This window comes from Lemur catta, chromosome 3, assembly GCF_020740605.2.
Source record: "Lemur catta isolate mLemCat1 chromosome 3, mLemCat1.pri, whole genome shotgun sequence".
NCBI classification, from domain to species: Eukaryota; Metazoa; Chordata; class Mammalia; order Primates; family Lemuridae; genus Lemur; species Lemur catta.
Window position 1 is genome coordinate 113,927,407 of NC_059130.1, and position 18,249 is coordinate 113,945,655.

An 18,249-nucleotide genomic window follows, 5' to 3' on the forward strand; every position below is an offset into this window, starting at 1 on the left:
GGCTCGTTTTGCCACCCTTCTCTGTCTCCTGAGAGCACCTCTGTCCTTTACTCTGGAAATGTTTGAAACGTCAGGGAGATGAGACCTGGTCTCAAACAAAAAGTGGCAGAAGACTGAGGTGTGGCCAAGTTACCAGGATGTTCTATCTCCCTCCAAATAGGGTTCACCTAGAGCACCCAGGCCCCACTGTGCTGTAAGAAAGGATCATCCTAATTCCTGCCTCCTTTCCTGCCCCCAGAGCCCTTAAACCTCTCCACCTGTCCCAGGTGCCCCACCATCAATGGCAGGACCATTGCTATGTAAATGTCTGTGCAAATGTCTGGGTATCAACCAGCCACCTCTCCAGTGAGGCAGGGCCACCTCCTGAGACCAACACTTCCTAGCCATGGGGCCCTGGGCAAGGGTGTTCTGCTCCCTGTTCCTCCTGCTGCAGGTCCTGGCAGAGCCGGCCGGGAACTCAGACTTCTACCTGGCTGGAGATTACCTCCTGGGTGGCCTCTTCACCCTCCATGCCAACGTGAAGGGCATTGTCCACCTCAACTACCTGCAGGTGCCCAAGTGCAAGGAGTGAGTCTCCAGTGTGAGGCTGGAAATGGTAGTTGGGGTGGGGTGGGAGGCCAGGGCTGGTCGTGTGGTCCTTGGGGGCCAGGCCAGGACTGAGGGCTCAGATCATTCCTCCCCATTCTTGGCCAAATCCCCTATCCTGGATTCAGCCCACTGGTCCCCAGGGATGACCCACACAATCCACTTTACCAAAATCTTTGGCAATTGTGTTCTGAAACCCAGACCTGGGTTGTCCCAATGTCACATTTCTTTATAAAGATTTACAGGATGTTTGAGCCTTGAGGGGTCTTAGAGACCATCAAAACCACCCCATCCACTTTGGCAACTGGGGGACTCCTCGATGAGTCTGTGCCAAGGCCTGGTCTAAAAATCATTGGGAGGCAAAATGTGATTTTTCTGTAGGAGGTTCTCAGACTGGAAGGGGAGGTCTGCATTTCCCCAGGGCTGTGGGTGGGTGGGTAGGGTGCTCCCAGGACTGGAGGGGATTTCTTCACCTCCTCTGTGAGCCCATCGGGACTGAGGCATCACTTGGAGATTGGATGGGTCACCCTCATGCAAGGATGAAGGCTGGGACATGGAGCCAGCCTGGGACTATAAAATTGTGACTTCATTCAGAGAGGGTGAAGGCATTCTGGGAGACAGGGAGAAGGGAAGGAGGGTGTAAAAGCTGACTACGGGTTGACTATAAGAAATGCACCATTTATGACACTGCGGAAGATCACATGCTGGTTTAAGAATGCTGAGGGTAGTGGTGCCAGTGATGGTACTAAGCATGATGCCTGTGATAATGGCGGGGAGGATAATGACAGTGATGGTGGTGATGAAAGTGGTGATGCTGATAATGCTGATAAACAGTAATACCATTATCATGAAATACTGGTGATCATGACAATGGTGAAGAGTATGGTGGTGATGGTGAGGATGGTGGTGATGGTGGTGATGATGGTAATAGTGATGGTTGTGATGGTTGTGGTGATGATGATGGTGGTGGTGGTGGTGATGGTGGTGGTGGTGGTGGTGATGATGATGGTGGTGGTGGTGGTGATAGTGGTGATGGTGATGATGGTGATGGTAGTGATGGTGGTGATGGTGGTGGTGATGATGATGATGATGGTGGTGGTGATGGTGGCAGTGATAGTGATGATGGTGATGGTAGTGATGGTGGTGATGGTGGTGATGATGATGATGATGGTGGTGGTGATGGTGGCAGTGATAGTGATGATGGTGATGGTAGTGATGGTGGTGATGGTGGTGATGATGATGATGATGGTGGTGGTGGTGACAATAGTGATGATGCTGGTGATGGTGGTGGTGATGATGATGATGGTGGTGGTGATGATGATGATGGTGGTGATGGTGGCAGTGATAGTGATTATGGTGATGATGGTGATGGTAGTGATGGTGGTGATGGTGGTGGTGATGATGATGATGATGGTGGTGGTGGTGACGATAGTGATGATGCTGGTGATGGTGGTGGTGATGATGATGACGGTAGTGTTGGTAGTGATGGTGGTAGTGGTGATGGCAGTCACAAAGATGTGGTGACAATGAGGGCAGTGGCAGTGATATTGGTAATAGGGATAAGGGTGATGATGGTGACTGTGGTGATGGTGATTTGGAGGTCACAGTGGGTGATGGTGGTTACACCAGTGGACATCAGTAGAGTGGTGATGGAGGTTATAAGGATGGTAGTGAAGGTGGTCACATGGATCATAGTGTCAGTGGTGGCCATAGGGATGATGGTGACCCTAAAGATGTGGCATGGTGACAGTGATGTGGTAAAAATGCCAGAACTGTCTAGAGTGGCTCCTTTTGGTCAACACCTGTGGCAGGGAGGAGGAGCAGGCTGGTTCTCCGACTCCCTTCCCTTCTCACTCTGGACCTGCTTCGACCTCCCCCCACTGCGGCCCCTCTAGGTACGAGATGAAGGTGCTGGGCTACAACCTCATGCAGGCCATGCGCTTCGCGGTGGAGGAGATCAACAACCACAGCAGCCTGCTGCCCGGCGTGGTGCTGGGCTACGAGATGGTGGACGTGTGCTATGTCTCCAACAATGTGCAGCCGGTGCTCTACTTCCTGGCGCAGGACAACTACTTCCTGCCCATCCAGGAAGACTACAGCCAATATGTGCCCCGGGTGGTGGCTGTCATTGGCCCTGACAACTCTGAGGCCGTTGTGACTGTGGCCAACTTTCTCTCCCTCTTTCTCCTTCCACAGGTGAGGTCCCTGGGCCCTGGAGAAGGGACTGGGGAGGGGCCTGAGGAGTGGTTGTCCAGAGGGCTCAGTAGCCCCTTCCTCCATTGATCACGGGGGTGGTAGGAGGAGAAGCAGGGCCAGGACATCAACCCCAATCCTGAGAAGACAGCTCAGGCTATGGGGTAAGAGCTCAGGCTTTGGAGGCAGACTGACCTGGGTGTGCATCTTGGCACTGAGTCTTAGCCACTGTGAAGCCTTTGACGAATCTCTTAACTCTTCTGAGCCTCAGTTTCCCCACCTATAAAGTGAGATGATAAGAGTTCCATCCCAGGACTGTCTAAAGATTAGAGCGTTCAACCTGGGTGCGAGTTTCTAGCACACAGTAGTCAATAGCAATGGCAACATATCGTTAGCATGTAAAGCATTTTGCACAGGAGATAAAAAACTTAAAAAGCTCAATATTATTCTGTACAATTCCCCAGCACAGGGTCTGCCTTGCAGTAGTAGGTCCTCACCAAAGGGCCATTAGTATCACTACTATTATTCTAACTATTATCACCGTCATGATTGAAAGCACCTAGTACAATACTGGTATTGAGTGTCTGTTAATTAAAAGAGCAGCTGGGGCCGGGCGCGGTGGCTCACGCCTGTAATCCTAGCCCTCTGGGAGGCCGAGGCGGGTGGATCGCTCGAGGTCAGGAGTTCGAGACCAGCCTGAGCGAGACCCCGTCTCTACTAAAAATAGAAAGAAATTATCTGGCCAACTAAAAATATATATAGAAAAAATTAGCCGGGCATGGTGGCGCATGCCTGTAGTCCCAGCTACTCGGGAGGCTGAGGCAGGAGGATCGCTTAAGCCCAGGAGTTTGAGGTTGCTGTGAGCTAGGCTGATGCCACGGCACTCACTCTAGCCCGGGCAACAGAGCGAGACTCTGTTTCAAAAAAAAAAAAAAAAAAAAGCAGCTAGCATAAGACTTGGCACATAGTAGGTCATCACAAATACTGTAATTGTTGCTACAGTTTTTATTATGCAAACCACCTACTGCAGGGTCTGACACATAGTAGGTACTCAAGAAATGTTAATATTTTGACATGAAAGAACCAGTCAAGGACTGAATTCATGTAACAAACATTTATTGAGCACCTACTGTGTGCCATGTACTGTTGTAGGTGCTGGGATACAGCTGGCAACAAAACAAAGACCACTGCCCTCATGGAGCTTCTCTTCTGGTAGGGAGAGAGCCAATAAGCCTAAATAAATGAGTGACGGAGGATGTTAGGAGGTGAGATGTGCAATGGATAAAAGCAAAAGTGGAGCAGGGTAGAGGCGATCGAGCACGTCGGTGGTAAGTACAGGGAGACTGCAATTTTCAACAGTGTGGTCAGGTGGGTCTTACTGACACCTGGACAAAGACTTGAGGGAGAAGGAGTGAAGGAGCTACATAGGATCTAGGAGAAGAGCATTCCAGGAAGAGGGTTAGCAAGTGCAAAGGCTGGGAGGTGCCTGGTTTGTTCATGGAGCTCGGTGAGCAGAACTGGGGCCAGGGGGAGACGGGGAGGAGACGAAATCAGAGAGGGGAGGGCTGGGCAAACAATGGAGCCCCTTAAGGGGCCAGTGAAGGACTCTGGCTTTTCCTGGGTGATATTCAGAGCTGTGGAAGGGGCCTGAGCAGAGGAGTAGCGTGACTTGACGTGTACGAAAGCAGCATCACCTGGCTGCCACATTAAGCATAGACAGTAGGAGGAAAGGTGGGAGGAGAATGTCACAATGTGGGCACAGATGAGGGTGGCTGGACTAGGAGGGAGCGGGAAGGTGGTAGGTACCCGATGGACACATTTTGCAGGGAGATCCAGTGGGGTTTGCTAATGGACCAAATGTGGCACGTGCAAGGGAGGAGTCAAGGATGAATCCAGAGTTTCTGGCCTGAGTAACTGGAAGGACGGAGTCACCATCCACCGAGATGGGGAAGGTTGTGGGTGGAACAGGCTCAGAGGAGAACAGGAGTCCAGTGTTGGGTGTGTGAAGTTTGAGATGTCAGGCAGGTAGCTGCAAACATGAGTCTGAAGTCCAGGGGAGAGGTCCAGGCCAGGGCTACACACTGGGAGCTGTCGGCGTGGGCAGGAGGAGATCACCAAGGGAGGGACAGTAGCTGGAGAAGAGACAGTGACCCGAGCCAGAGCCCTGGGGTCTTCCAAGGTTAAGAGGTCATGGAGAAGAGAAGGAACCAGCAAAGGAGATGGACCACGCAGTGAAGTGGGAGGAAAACCAAGAGTGTGGCCACCTGGAGGCAGAGGGGAGAAATGTGGTTAGTTGATGAGCCCGATGGTGATGGTGATGAGGCAAGCACTATGCTCGGGGACACACAGCAGGTGCTCACTAAATGTTACCAGATGATGGGAATGGTAACGATGCCAGTCACCTGGCCCAGGGCTGGTTCTCACTAAATGCTACCGTGCTAGTGACCACGGTGTGCATCACTTGGCCCAGGACATGGAACACAGTAGGGGCTCAAAATCATGATGATGCGCAGGTAAGGCACCTAGCCTAGGTCCTGGCACACAGTAGGTTCTTATTGTATGTTGCTCCCTTGTGACCGTGATGATGATGGTGTAAACCACCTAGCCTGGGCGTAGCTCGCACTAGGTGCTCCCCAAATTGGCCCAGGATGACGATGGCGCTCGCTAATGCCAGCGGCCCCTCCTCCCCCCCCCCCCCCCCCCGCAGATCACCTACAGCGCCATCAGCGACCAGCTGCGCGACAAGCAGCGCTATCCGGCTCTGCTGCGCACCATGCCCAGCGCCGACCACCACGTGGAGGCCATCGCGCAGCTGATGCTGTACTTCCGCTGGAACTGGATCATCGTGCTGGTGAGCAGCGACGACTACGGCCGCGACAACGGCCAGCGGCTCAGCGAGCGCCTGACCGGCCACGACATCTGCATCGCCTTCCAGGAGTCGCTGCCCGTGCCGCAGCCCAACCAGGTGGTGACGCCCGAGGAGCACAGTCGCCTGGGGGCCATCGTGGAGAAGCTGCAGCAGAGCTCCGCGCGCGTGGTAGTCGTGTTCTCCCCAGACCTGGCCCTGCACAACTTCTTCCTCGAGGTGATGCGCCGGAACTACACGGGCGCCGTGTGGATCGCCTCCGAGTCCTGGGCCATCGACCCGGTCCTGCACAACTTGATCGAGCTGCGCCACACGGGCACCTTCCTGGGCGTCACCACCCAGAACGTGCCCATCCCCAGCTTCAGCGAGTTCCGTGTGCGCAGCAGGCGGGCCGGGCCGCCGCCCCGCAGGAGCAGCCAGGCGTCCACCTGCAACCAGGAGTGCGACGAGTGTTTCAACACCACCGAGAACTACAACAACGTTCTCACGCTCTCGGGAGAGCGCGTTGTCTACAGCGTGTACACGGCCGTCTACGCCGTGGCGCACGCTCTGCACAACCTCCTGGGCTGCAGTGAGACCGGCTGCACCAAGAAGGTGGTCTATCCCTGGCAGGTGAGGCCGGGTCTGAGCGAAAAGCCAAAGCCAGCCAAAGGCGCAGACTCCGCGGTTGCCATGGAGACCGCAGGGCCACCCCCTCCCCCAAGCTCTGCTCTAGCTTGCACCTCCCTTGGGGGGCTCTGGGCAAATGGGTGCGGGAGAGGCCATGGGGCATCCCCCCCCTTCCTCCAGACACATAGCACCAGAGGTCCTTTCAGGTGCCAAACAAAATTCCTTTTTAAATTAACTTAACCCTCACCGTCCAAGACAGTCTGTCCTCAGGGATTCACGTGGAATTTGCTGGAAGGAAGTCCCACAGGCAGTGAGAGCCCCACTTCTTTGTTCTTAAATATAATAGTTCCTTGACTTTTTCACAGTTGGGGGCCTTCCGCCCCCATACTGCTCAGCCATGTCCCCAAACCTTGCCCACCTGCCCTCTTTGTTGTCCTCTTCCTCCCTTTCCCAGATCCCTGCCCCCAAATAACTGTTCACTTCCTTAACAAACAGAGCAATTTAGTTAGCTCTCTAAAAATTCTCTCATTCTATTTCAATTGTACCTCTCCATCCCATAATCTCAGAGCCTAACCTTGCAACCCTAAACACATCTTTAAAAAAAACAAAACAAAACTGTAGTTATTCATTAAAAGGAATTTTGATGCCAGCTGGTAAAATACAAGAAGCCAATTTAGGATTGGGGTGGGAGGTGACAGAGACAAGAGGCATGGGGAGCCCAGCCCGGCCAGTGCAGGCTTCACCCAGCATCTCCACCGGCATGAACAGTGTCATTGTGAATTAGAAGGTGATGCCCTTTTGTGCAGACCAGTGAGACCAAGATGCCCTTTGCTCTGTGTGGACTCAGCCCTGCGGGGTGCCCAGCTTGGTGACCTGAGTGGGCGGGACTCCAGCTGTTCCTCCCAATTGCCCTCAGTGGACCCACCTGTGCAGGGTGCAGCCTACAAACCTGCAACCTGTGTGTGGTGTCCTTGTACTCCCCCACGCCAATGCTGGGTCCCACCGCAACACCCTGTTTATTTTTGTCATAACACATACCCCAAGCTGTTACTGTGTTTATTTGCTTTTCTATTTATTGTCAATTTCCCAGCCCACCCCCCAGATGTAAGCCTGTGCGAGCAGGGACCTTATCAGCCCTGTTCAATGATGCATCCCAAGCTGCTGGCCCTGGGCTGGCTCAGTGAATGTTTATTGCCTGAATGAATGAATGAATGGGCACTTACCATGCCCGGCGCTGTGCTAACCCCTTTATATGAATTATCGTCCATCCCCAGACACTCTGTGAGTAGACACGCTTACTATACTGCTGCTTTCCCATATACAGATGGGGCTGAGGTTCCAAGAGGGGACAGCCACCCAGCTAGGGAGTGGCCAGGGGTGGTGGTAGGGGATGGTGATGAAATAGTGCAGGGGCGGTGGGGACGGGCACCCCATGAGAAGTGAGGCAGAGGGAGAGGCAGAGGGCTGGTGAGACGACTTGGGGTGGTGCTGGGGGGATGTGCTGCCCATGGGGGTAAACCCAAGCTGGCCAATTGGGGGGTCCTGAGCTCGTCCAAGTGGCAATGTTCAGTAGGTTATCGAATCCTAGAGGGTCAGAGTTGTGAGATCTGCTCAGAATTTTCTGGTCCAATCCCTTTATTTCCCAAGTGGGGGAAATGGGGCCCTTGGGGCCCTGATAGGGACCCTCCAGTCAGCCAGCCTGCCCTGGAGCCGGGACCACAGCCTGGTGCATTTGCTGCCCACTTGCCATCCACTCTGACTCCCACCATACCCTTCTCTCCACCTCTGTGCACGCTCAGGTGTCTCAGGTATGGCCCACCTGTCCGTACTGTGGCAGGCGGTAGTGGTGAGCTGGGCAGAGCTTTGCAACCAGACAGACCTGGATTGGAATCCCAGCTCTGCCACCGCTAGCTTGCAAACTCGGGCAAGCTGTTTAATATCTCTGAGCCTTGGTTTTCTCATCATGGGTACCCTGCTGGGTTATTGAGAGGATTAGCAAGCCTGTATGCAGATAACCTGGCACGGAGTAGAGGCTGAATGTACTCCTCCTCTTCCTCTTCCTCATTCATTTCTGACACCAGGTGCCTGGCCCCAGGAGACAGTGTGGGCTGGAGAGGTGCATGGGTCTGTCTGCCTTGGGTGTGGAGCCAGTGCGGGGGTGGGGGTGGGACTAGGTGAGGAAGGGGAAACAGGACTCAGACCCAAGGGGGCAGCCCCAAGATGCCAAGTCTCTGCCAATGCCAGTCCAGGTCCCACCTACTCAGGAGAACTACAGGGTGACGCTTTCTGACCCCTTGGGGGTCATATCTTGGATCCCTCAAATCCCAGGTCACTGCAGGGGTATGACATGGACACCCAGCACCTCACCCCCTGAACAGGGAAGGGAGGAGGCTAGGGCCCAGACTCCCTTGGCTCTCTGTGTGTCTGTCTGTCAGTCCCTGAGCTGAGGTGAGCTCTTGACGTGTAGCCCAGTGGACTCTCCCATTTATGGAGGGAAAATCTAGGAGCCAGACTGGTGGAATATCTGAGCTGGAAGCCCTTTCAGGGTCAGCCCAGCAAGGTCCAGCGATTTGCCCAAAGTCACACAGCAATTTGAGGACAGAGCTAGGACTGGAATTCAGGCCAGAGGACGCTTAGTGCAAAGCATGCTCTAGGTGGTACGAGCTCTGCATACGGAGAGTGTGGAGGCGTTGGGAGAGATTGGAATGAGAGCTGGCCCTAAGGTGTGGGGAGACAGCAAGGACCCTGGGAGCAGGGGGAGATTCCAGCTGACCTCTGCAGGTGAGAGAGACAGTGGACTCTGGACCTCACGTTTTGAGTCCCAGAGGGATGACCGAAGTGACTTCCAGGAAAAAGGAATAATAACAGCACCCCAGTAGGAAGTGGGTACCTACTGTTCCTCAGGCACTGTTCTAACCCCCTAACGTAGATGAACCCCTTTACTGCTTCAGAGCCCGGAAGATAGGGGTTTTATTGCTCCCACTTTGCAGAAGAGGAAACCGGGGTTCAGAGAGGTTAAGCAACAGGTCCAGGCCCTCACAGTAAGTGGCAGAGCTGGGGCCTAAACCCACAGGCATCTGATTCCAGAGCAGAGCTCTCTGGAGCCACTGCCTCCCAAACTGCCACTTTCTGAAGACTTCTTGCCCCCATTTCACAGTGGTGGAAATCAAGGCTAGTGGGACCGTGGACTCTCCCAGGTCTAGCTCTGACTCTGATGCCAGCTCCACTTCCCTTCCTTCCAACCCCCCAGCTACTTAAGGAACTCTGGAAGGTCAACTTCACCCTCCTGGGCCACCAGATCAAGTTCAACCAGGAGGGGGACATGCCTATACCCTTGGAGGTCATCCAGTGGCAGTGGGGCATGAATCAGAATCCGTTCCAGAGCGTCGCGTCTTACTACCCCACACAGCGGCAGCTGACGAACATCGGCTCCATCTCCTGGCACACCCCCAACAACACGGTCAGCTCACAGGGACGGGTGGGGGGTGGGGCCTGGGGGCTCATGCCAGGTGGCCCTTTTCATCAAGAAGGGTGTCTGGGAAGTCTTTATTATAGCTGGTGGGACCTCTCTTTGCAGAGTCCTGTTCTTTTCCCGTTGATTGAGAACTATCACTGTTCTGCGCTTTCCAGCTCCTTGGGACAGAGGGGTCCAGGGGGCCTCTGCAAAGTAAACATTCACTGAACATGTGTGTTCCAGGACCCATGCTAAGGACTTCAATTCTCTCTCTCTCTCTCTTTTTTTTTTAATTCTTTTTTTTGACACAGAGGTAGAGTGCCTGGGTAGAGTGCAGTGGCGTCATAATAGCTCACAGCAACCTCAAACTTGGATTTGAGGTTGCTCAAGCAATCCTCCTGCCTCAGCCTCCCAAGTAGCTGGGACTACAGGCGTGTGCCATGACACCCAACTAATTTTTCTATGTTTAGTAGAGATGGGGTCTTTCTCTTGCTCCGGCTGGTCTCAGACTCCTGACCTCAAACGATCCTTCCGCCTTGGCCTCCCAGAGTGCTGGGATTACAGGCGTGAGCCACTGCGCCTGGCCAGGAATTCAATTCTCATATCAACCCCACGGGATGGATACCACCATTTTCTCCATGTTACAGATTCAGAAACTGAAGGCACAGAGAGGTTGCATGACCCGCCCGAGGCCGCAGAGCTTGTCCGTGGTGGAGGTTCTCTATCTATGGCATTTAGGCTACATCCTGCCATTTAATACTCACATTTTTGGTATGGTAGCTGTGCCCTCAACGGTGTCTGACATCTGTCAAGTTAAAGATCCTTTGTTTTGCTCTCTATAGATAATAGACCATCAGAATCCTCCCGGAGTGCAGAGGGATAGAGACCAACGCTTACCCCTGGGGAGGGGATGTAGGGATCTAAAAGCTTCTCAAAGAGCCTTCAGCCCTCTCCCTTGATAACGTCCTATACCCGCTTCCGCCCACCCGGCACAGCACACTTTATCCCCCGTCCCAGAGGCACCCGATGCTGCTATTCCTGAGCGTCTCAGGGTTTGGTGGAGTGGTTGGGTTGGTGTCTTTATTAGTTTCCTTGGGCTGCCGTAACAAAGTATCACACCTTGGGGGGCTTAAACAACAGAAGTGTGTTGTCTCACAGTCCTGGAGGCTGGAAGTCCAAAATCAAGGTGTCTGCAGGGCTGGTTCCTTCTGAGGGCTGGGAGGAGGGAGGGTCTGTTCCAGCCTCTGCCCCTAAAGCCAGGCCTGTAGCCTTCCCAGTACGAGGCAGGCAAGCACCGACCTTAGCTGCAGTCCTCTTCCTGGGTGTCCCTCAGCCCAGCTTTCTCAGGCTACTATTTTTTCTCCCCTGAGATAGGGTCTTGCTCTGTCGCCCAGGCTAGAGTGCAGTGGTGTCATCATAGCTCACAGCAACCTCAAACTCCTGGGTTCAAGCAATCCTTCTGCCTCAGCCTCCTGAGTAGCTGGGACTATAGGCATATGCCACCCCACCTTGCTGATTTTTCTATTTTTTTGTAGAAATAGGGTCTGGCTATGTTGCACAGGCTGGTCTTGAACTTCTGGCCTCAAACAGTCCTCCCACCCCAGCCTCCCAAAGTGCTAGGATTATAGGCTTGAGCCACCACGCCTGGCCTAGTAATTGTTTTTGTTGGTATTTTCCCTCCTCTGGTTTCATTTGAGGTTTTATCTTTGCCTTTGTTATTTGCTGTTTGAATATGATATGCCTAGGTATAGTTTATTTGGTATTTATCCTGATTGGTGTTCGCTGAGCTTCCTGGATCTGTGGTTTGGTGTCTGTCATTAATTTTGGAAAATTCTCAGTGATTATTACTTCAAATATTTCTCCTTTCTTTCTTTCTTTCTCCCTCCCTCCCTCCTTTCCTTCCCTTCCCCTCCCTCCCTCCCTTCCTCCCTTCCTTCCTTCCTTCCTTCCTTCCTTCCTTCCTTCCTTCCTTCCTTCCTTCCTTCCTTCCTTCCTCTTTCTTTCTTTCTTCTCCTTCTGCTAATTCTCATTACATGTATGTTACACCATTTGTAATTTTCCCATCGTTCTTGGACATTGTGTTCTTTTTTTTTCCACTGGTTTTTTGCTTTGCTTTTTAGTTTGGGAAACTTCTATTGACATATCTTCAAGCTTACTAATTCTTTCCTCGGCCACGTCCAGTCTAGTGATGAGCCTATCACATGCATTCTCCCTTTCTGTTATCTTGTTTGTTTGTTTGTTTTTTATTTCTAGCATTTCCTTTTGATTCTTCCTTAGAATTTCCACTTCTCTGCTTACATTACTCATCTTTGCTTGCATATTGTTCACTTTTTCAATTAGATCCTTTAGCAAATCAATCCATTTTAAATTCCCCATCTGATAATTCCAAAATATCTGTCATATCTGAGTCTGGTTCTGATGCTTGTTTTGCTGCTTCAGACTATGTGGTTTTTTTGTTTTGTTTTGTTTTGCTTTTTTGCCTTTTAGCATGCCTTGCCACTTTTTGTTGAAAGCCAAACAAAATGTATTGGGTAAAATGAATTGAGATAAACAAACCTTTAGGATGAGGTTTTATGTTTATCTGGGGAGGAGTAAACAAATAGCTGTGTTGCCAGAGGCCAAAATTTCCTTGGATGTCCTTTTTTTGGTCTTCCCTGTTGTCTTTGGGTTTCCCTGAAGACTCCTTCTTAAACAGAGTCTGAGCTTTGTGAGTCTTTCAGCTGTGATCTTCTCTTATCTCACGGGAGTCTGAGGGATGTGGTGGGGAGGTGTGGGGAGGAGAGGGGTGTTCTGTCACCCTGTGATCAGGTCTCAGTGTCTCACTGAGCCTGGGCCCCAAGCTGTGCCCTTCACAAGGGCTTCTCAGCCACTCCCCCACCTTAGGTAAGACGGACAGGCTAGGGGGGCTTGGAGAGGGGAGCTTCCCTTCCCCCATGGCAGTTAAGCTCTGGAAAATCCCACATCAGTTGGGTTCTGGTAAAATATTAATAGCTTTGCTTGAGGGCGGGCCTTTGTTAAGGAGAACAAAGGGCATATTTCAAAACAGTTACTTTTTCCCTCCCCCTGCTGGAAACATAAGGTGATTTTTCTCCAGTTTTCACCCCCAAAACCTGAGTGGGGGGGTGCTTCTGGAGGTTAAACTTATGAAAATGTTGGGGCACCCCTAAGGCCGTACCCCAGAAATTTTCATCTCTAAGCTAGTCCACACTCAGTGTCCGGCAATTAGTCATTTTCTCTTTACGTTTTCCTGCCAGTTGCTGTCTTCAGTGGTGGTTTCTGCTCCCGGTGAGCTGAATTCTGTTTGCATTCTCTGAATACTGTCTGCATTCGCCGGACTCTCTAGCTTGGAGGGCTGCAGTTTGCCCCGTGACCCCAATTCTCTGATGGATCTGAGAAGAGTTGTTGATTTTCAGTTTGTTCTGCTTTTCTTTGTGAGGGTGGGAGTGATGACTTCCAAGCTTCTTGCTGTCAGCTGGAGGTGCCCCAGTCTCTCTTGTGCCACCCGGATGAGGCTCACATCCACAGCACTCTTCTGACAGTGTTTTTGTCAAGGTTACCAGTGTCTGTGTGTCACCTCATGGTCAGCCTGTGGACAGCATTTGACACACCGATCACTTCTCCTCTTCGAACACAATACATTTACTTGGATTTGGGCCGTTCTTTCTCCTGGTTTCCCCACACCCGTGACTGCTCCTTCTAGGTCTCCCTTCTTGGTTCATCCTCATCTCCTTGATCTTTAACCCTGGAGGGTGTCAGGGCTCAGGGATTGGATTTGTTCTCTTTTCTGTCTACATGGCTTGAAATCTCATCCACATTTTTTACAACTCTCAGTTTTTTTGTATCTTCAGACTGGACTGCTCCCCTGAACTTCAACTTAAATATCCACCTGCCTACTCAAGCCTGCTCCCCTGGGGTCTGCCCGTCTCAGCACTGTTCAGACCCCAAGCACTGGAGCTATTCATGAACCTTTCTTTCTCGCTCAATCCACCGGGACACGCTGTCCAGTCTGCCTCTAGAATGTGACCCCTTCTCACCTGCACCACTACCTCTCTAGTCAGAGCCACTGTCCTTTCGCACCTGGGCCGTTGCTCTGATGTCTTACTGGCCTCTCGCTTCTGCCCTTGCCCCTCACCGTCTATACTCAACACAGAAAACAGGGTGACGCTGCCGACCCGAAGTCAGATCCTGCCACTTCTCGGCGTGGAATCCTCTGGTGGCTTCTCATTTCAGAGTAAAAGCCAAAGTATTTTGACTCCACCTCCGTGAGCTGACCTGCCCTCTCCCTCTTGTCCATTCGTCCCAAGCCACGCCGGCCTGGCCGTCCCTCTGCTGTGCCACGTCTCCGCCACCGGGGGGCCTTTGCACGTGCTGTTCCCTCCACCTGGAGCAGGTGTCTTCATGGGGTCTCTGCTCCAGCGTCACGTGCGTGGCGAGAGCTCTCCCACACACCCCGTTTGCAATCGCAGCCTGCGCCCCAGCACTCTCCCCCGGCCTGCACTGCTTTATTTCTCATCGCGGTATTTCTGACGGTCCATCACATGACATATTTGTATATTTGTTGTCCTCTCTTAGCCGTGAAAATACTAATTCCTTTAGAAAAGGGACTTTGACTCATTTAGGTCACTGCTATGTTCTCCGTGCCTGGCATCCGTGTGTGCCCAGTAACTTTTGAATGAATGAATGAATGAGTGAATAGCAGGCTGCGATTCCAGGGGTACGAGGTGGGATTAATTTGACTATTTAGGAGACAGTGAAGAGATGAATTTGGAAGTGAGGAGAGGATCCCTGGCAAGGGAGTGGTGGGGTGTGGGTCTGGGTAAGGGGTGTGCGTGTGTGTGTGTGTGGACATACTTGCACACGTGTGCAGTCACGTGCACGGCAGGGAAAGCCATGGAGGGCTTCGAAAGCCTGGCAGGGGTCAGAGGTTTTATTTTGGCTGGTGGAAAGTCACCCAGGTTCTTCCACAAACATGTTTCAGAGAGGAGAATGGGATGTCTGGAAATGTCATCTGACAGCTGTGGCTGGGGGGACAGAACAGGAAAGCAGGGGACCTCGGAGGGGCCGGGAGAGAGGGGCTCTGGGGCCGAGTGTTCCTAGGTGGCTCCCCTCGTCTGGGCCCTTCTTATGTGAGCTTTTGCAACACTCTCCTAACACAACCCGGGTCTTACTGGGCCACGTGCCCACTCGGGAGCCACGGCTGCTTCCCCCTGCCCATGTTGTCCGTGTGCCACGGACAAGCCCCCCTTCTGCACCCTCTCCCCCCTGTGCTCCCGCTGGCTCTGCGTGTGATCATTCATTCATTCAATACGCCATGACCGGCAGCCTCCTCTGTGCTGGGTGCTCGTCTGGGTTCTGGAGATGTGGCAGTAAAAACAATAGGCGGGTCCCTGCCCACCTGCTCTCGGTCACCTGGAAAACCTCTGCCCCTCCGGAAAGGCCGTGTTCATGAGGGGTGTGGCTGTGAGGGACAGGAGATGCTGTGGGCAGCCGTCATTAGGAGCAATGAGCAGCGGAGTTAACTGACTGCCTCACAGAGCTGAAAACTCCAGAGGGGACCATGAAGCTTCAGGTGGGTGTGGGTCCAGGGTTTCACTCCGTCTCAAAGACCCTTCCATGGGCACGTTGGCCCCTTTGTGACAACACGGCTGCCAGCAGCCCCGGGGGCTGCGTCCTGTCCTCCCAGAACCTCAGAGGGTCTGTCTCGACAGTCGGGTGCTTTCATCATACCGGAGGAAGGTGGATTCGGTCCTGAGCAGGCAAAACTAGGAGGGTCCCTATAAGGGCAGTTCCAGCATCCCCTCCCCTCCCAGGCAGCGACCCGGCTTCCCTCCCCGGAGCATCCTGCTAGGCGGGGAGAGGTGGAGCCCACAGAGTGGGAAGAGAGGGCTCAGGGTCTCTTTCTCTCCTCCCTCCAGGTCCCCCTGTCCATGTGTTCCAGGAGTTGTCACCCTGGGCAAAGGAAGAAGTCTGTGGGCATCCACCCCTGCTGCTTTGAGTGCATTGACTGCCTCCCTGGTACCTTCCTCAACCAGAGCGCAGGTACAGCCCGCAGGCTCCGCCCCTGCCATGCCCCTGCTCTCCCCTGGGGTCGCCAGGGCTCTTCCCCTTGGCAGGGCCTCTGGGGTCTCTCCCAGGGCATGTAAGCATCCAGATATCAAGGACCATGTCTGATTCCTCTTGTATCTCCTCAAGACCCAGTGTGGGGGACAATCCTCAATACAGGCTGGTTCGGGGGGAAGGAGAAGGGACAACCGCCCCACGGCAGGACTGGAGCTGAGCCCCACTCCACACACAGTGCAGGGTGTGGGGGTGCCAGGCAGGGGAATAGCTGCTGGAGGGTGAGTGAATGGCTCTGCCACTAGAAGGCAGGTTTCTGGCAGGCAGGGACAGTGTGTGATTGATCTCTCTGGCCTCCCGAGTGCTTGGTGTAGTTCAGAGCATATAATTGCTCAGTGAATGTTTGTCGAATGACCTCCTTGATTAGAAGAATGAACATTTCTCCCTGTAGAACATAAACTCGAGGAAGGTGTCCACATCAGTGTTTAGTACACTTCACAGTCAGGGCTCAAACATGTGTTTCATGACAGCATGAATGCAAATTAAATGGATGATTCCATCTACCGAAACAGCACTTACTATGTGCCTGGCAGAGCACTGGGCACTGAGTGGGTGCCGGACAGAAGTTTGTTGATTGATTTCCCTGGCCTTCCCCTGAGGGTTGGCCAGGAGCCTGGAGGCGTGGGCTGGTGCATGCATCTCTCTGGGCCTTCCACCTCAAGTCCCCAGCACCGTGGGTGATGCTCAAACAAACATTTGCTGAATAAACTATGTGAATAAGTGTTTGCAAGCCTCTCATACCAGAGAGTGAGGTCTTAGAAGGCAGGAGCTTTACTTGGTAGGCTCTGAGTCAAGGAGACCCCAATTCAAATCCTATCTGTGTAACTTCCTGTCTCCGTGACTTTGGGCAAATTCCTTAACCTTGCTGAGCCTCAGTTTTCTCATCTGTGAAATGGGGCTGCTGTGAGGCTTTGATGAGCCAGTGCGTGTAAGGGACTCAGGGAGTGCTGGCTGTGAACACAGGGGGTGCCCCAGTGCGGGGCCTGCGGCTGTTGGTGCTCAGAGGGCGGGATTGGCTGATGGAAGTTGCCGTGGGCTTTTGCAGATGAGTATGACTGCCAGCCCTGCCCGAGTACCAAGTGGTCCCACAGGAATGCCACCTCCTGCTTCAAGCGGCGGCTGGCCTTCCTGGAGTGGCACGAGGCGCCCACCATCTTCGTGGCCCTGCTGGCTGCCCTGGGCTTCCTCAGCACGCTGGCCATCCTGCTGATATTCTGGAGGCACTTCCAGACACCCGTGGTTCGCTCGGCGGGGGGCCCCATGTGCTTCCTGATGCTGACGCCACTGCTGGTGGCCTACACGGTGGTCCCGGTGTACGTGGGGCTGCCCACGGTCTCCACGTGCCTCTGGCGCCTGACGGTCTTCCCCATCTGCTTCACCGTCTGCATCTCCTGCATCACCGTGCGCTCCTTCCAGATCGTCTACATCTTCAAGATGGCCAGCCGCCTCCCGCGCGCCTACAGCTACTGGGTCCGTTACCACGGGCCCTACGTCTCCGTGGTGGTCACCACGGCACTCAAGGTGGCCATCGTGGTGGGCAACTTGCTGACCACGAGCCCCAGCCCCACCGCCCGTGCCGACCCCGACGACCCCCAGGTCATGATCCTCTCCTGCAACCCCAACTTCCGCAGCTTGCTGCTGGTGAACGCCGGCCTGGACCTGGCCCTCTCGGTGGCGGGCTTCGGCTTCGCCTACGTGGGCAAGGAGCTGCCCACCAACTACAACGAGGCCAAGTTCATCACCCTCAGCATGACCTTCTACTTCACCTCCTCCGTCTCCCTCTGCACCTTCATGTCTGTCTACAGCGGGGTGCTGGTCACCATCATGGACCTCCTGGTCACTGTGCTCAACCTCCTGGCCATCAGCCTGGGGTACTTCGGCCCCAAGTGCTACATGATCCTCTTCTACCCGGAGCGCAACACGCAGGCCTACTTCAACAGCATGATCCAGGGCTACACCATGGGGAAGGACTAGCGTCCCCCGCGTTGGGGCTGGGAGCCGGGGCTCTCGGGGCTCTCGTTTGTTCAACCCCAGGTGGATGCAGGGAAGCCCTCCCCCCACCCCCACCCCCACCCGCAGCTAGTACCGCGTCCCCCTGGCCTCTGATTGGGTGTCCCTCTGAGGTTCTCTGCATCCTGGCCATTTTACCCACCTAGTGATCTTGTTCCTTTCTCTTGAGCTATTTTGCTTGTCAGGCTCTGCCACTCTTTTCTAGAAACAGCGACCCCAGGTGACCTCTTGGTCGCCAAGGACAGTCCGATTTAGCAGCTTACAGTCGCCATCTGGTGGTCGCACTGGGCATCTACAGGTTGCAGCTCGTCCCCCTCTCTGAGTTCCAGGTGAAGGGGCCACGCTGGTGACTGGGCTGGGGTTGGGGTGGGACCGTGGGGTCCGCCGATCAGTGCGTGAGCTCCAGTGACGCGGC

General features: G+C 53.7%; 1 protein-coding gene across 1 annotated transcript; it reads left to right on the forward strand.

Moving 5' to 3' along the window:
* The first annotated feature begins 385 nt into the window (after positions 1–385).
* On the forward strand, positions 386–17,798 carry TAS1R2 (taste 1 receptor member 2). The gene is made up of 6 exons (XM_045546474.1): positions 386–567; positions 2,481–2,781; positions 5,486–6,256; positions 9,504–9,713; positions 15,623–15,746; positions 16,870–17,798. The coding sequence occupies exons 1-6, from the start codon at positions 386–388 to the stop codon at positions 17,796–17,798; spliced, it is 2,517 nt and encodes an 838-aa protein (XP_045402430.1).
* Positions 17,799–18,249: the final 451 nt, after the last annotated feature.

Excerpts from the sequence above, each read along its gene's own strand:
- TAS1R2 (XM_045546474.1), top strand. The coding sequence starts at position 386 with ATGGGGCCCTGGGCAAGGGTGTTCTGCTCCCTGTTCCTCCTGCTGCAG. Across the intron at positions 568-2,480 it reads CAGGTGCCCAAGTGCAAGGA|GTACGAGATGAAGGTGCTGG; the intron begins GTGAGTCTCCAG and ends CGGCCCCTCTAG. Across the intron at positions 15,747-16,869 it reads CTTCCTCAACCAGAGCGCAG|ATGAGTATGACTGCCAGCCC; the intron begins GTACAGCCCGCA and ends GGGCTTTTGCAG.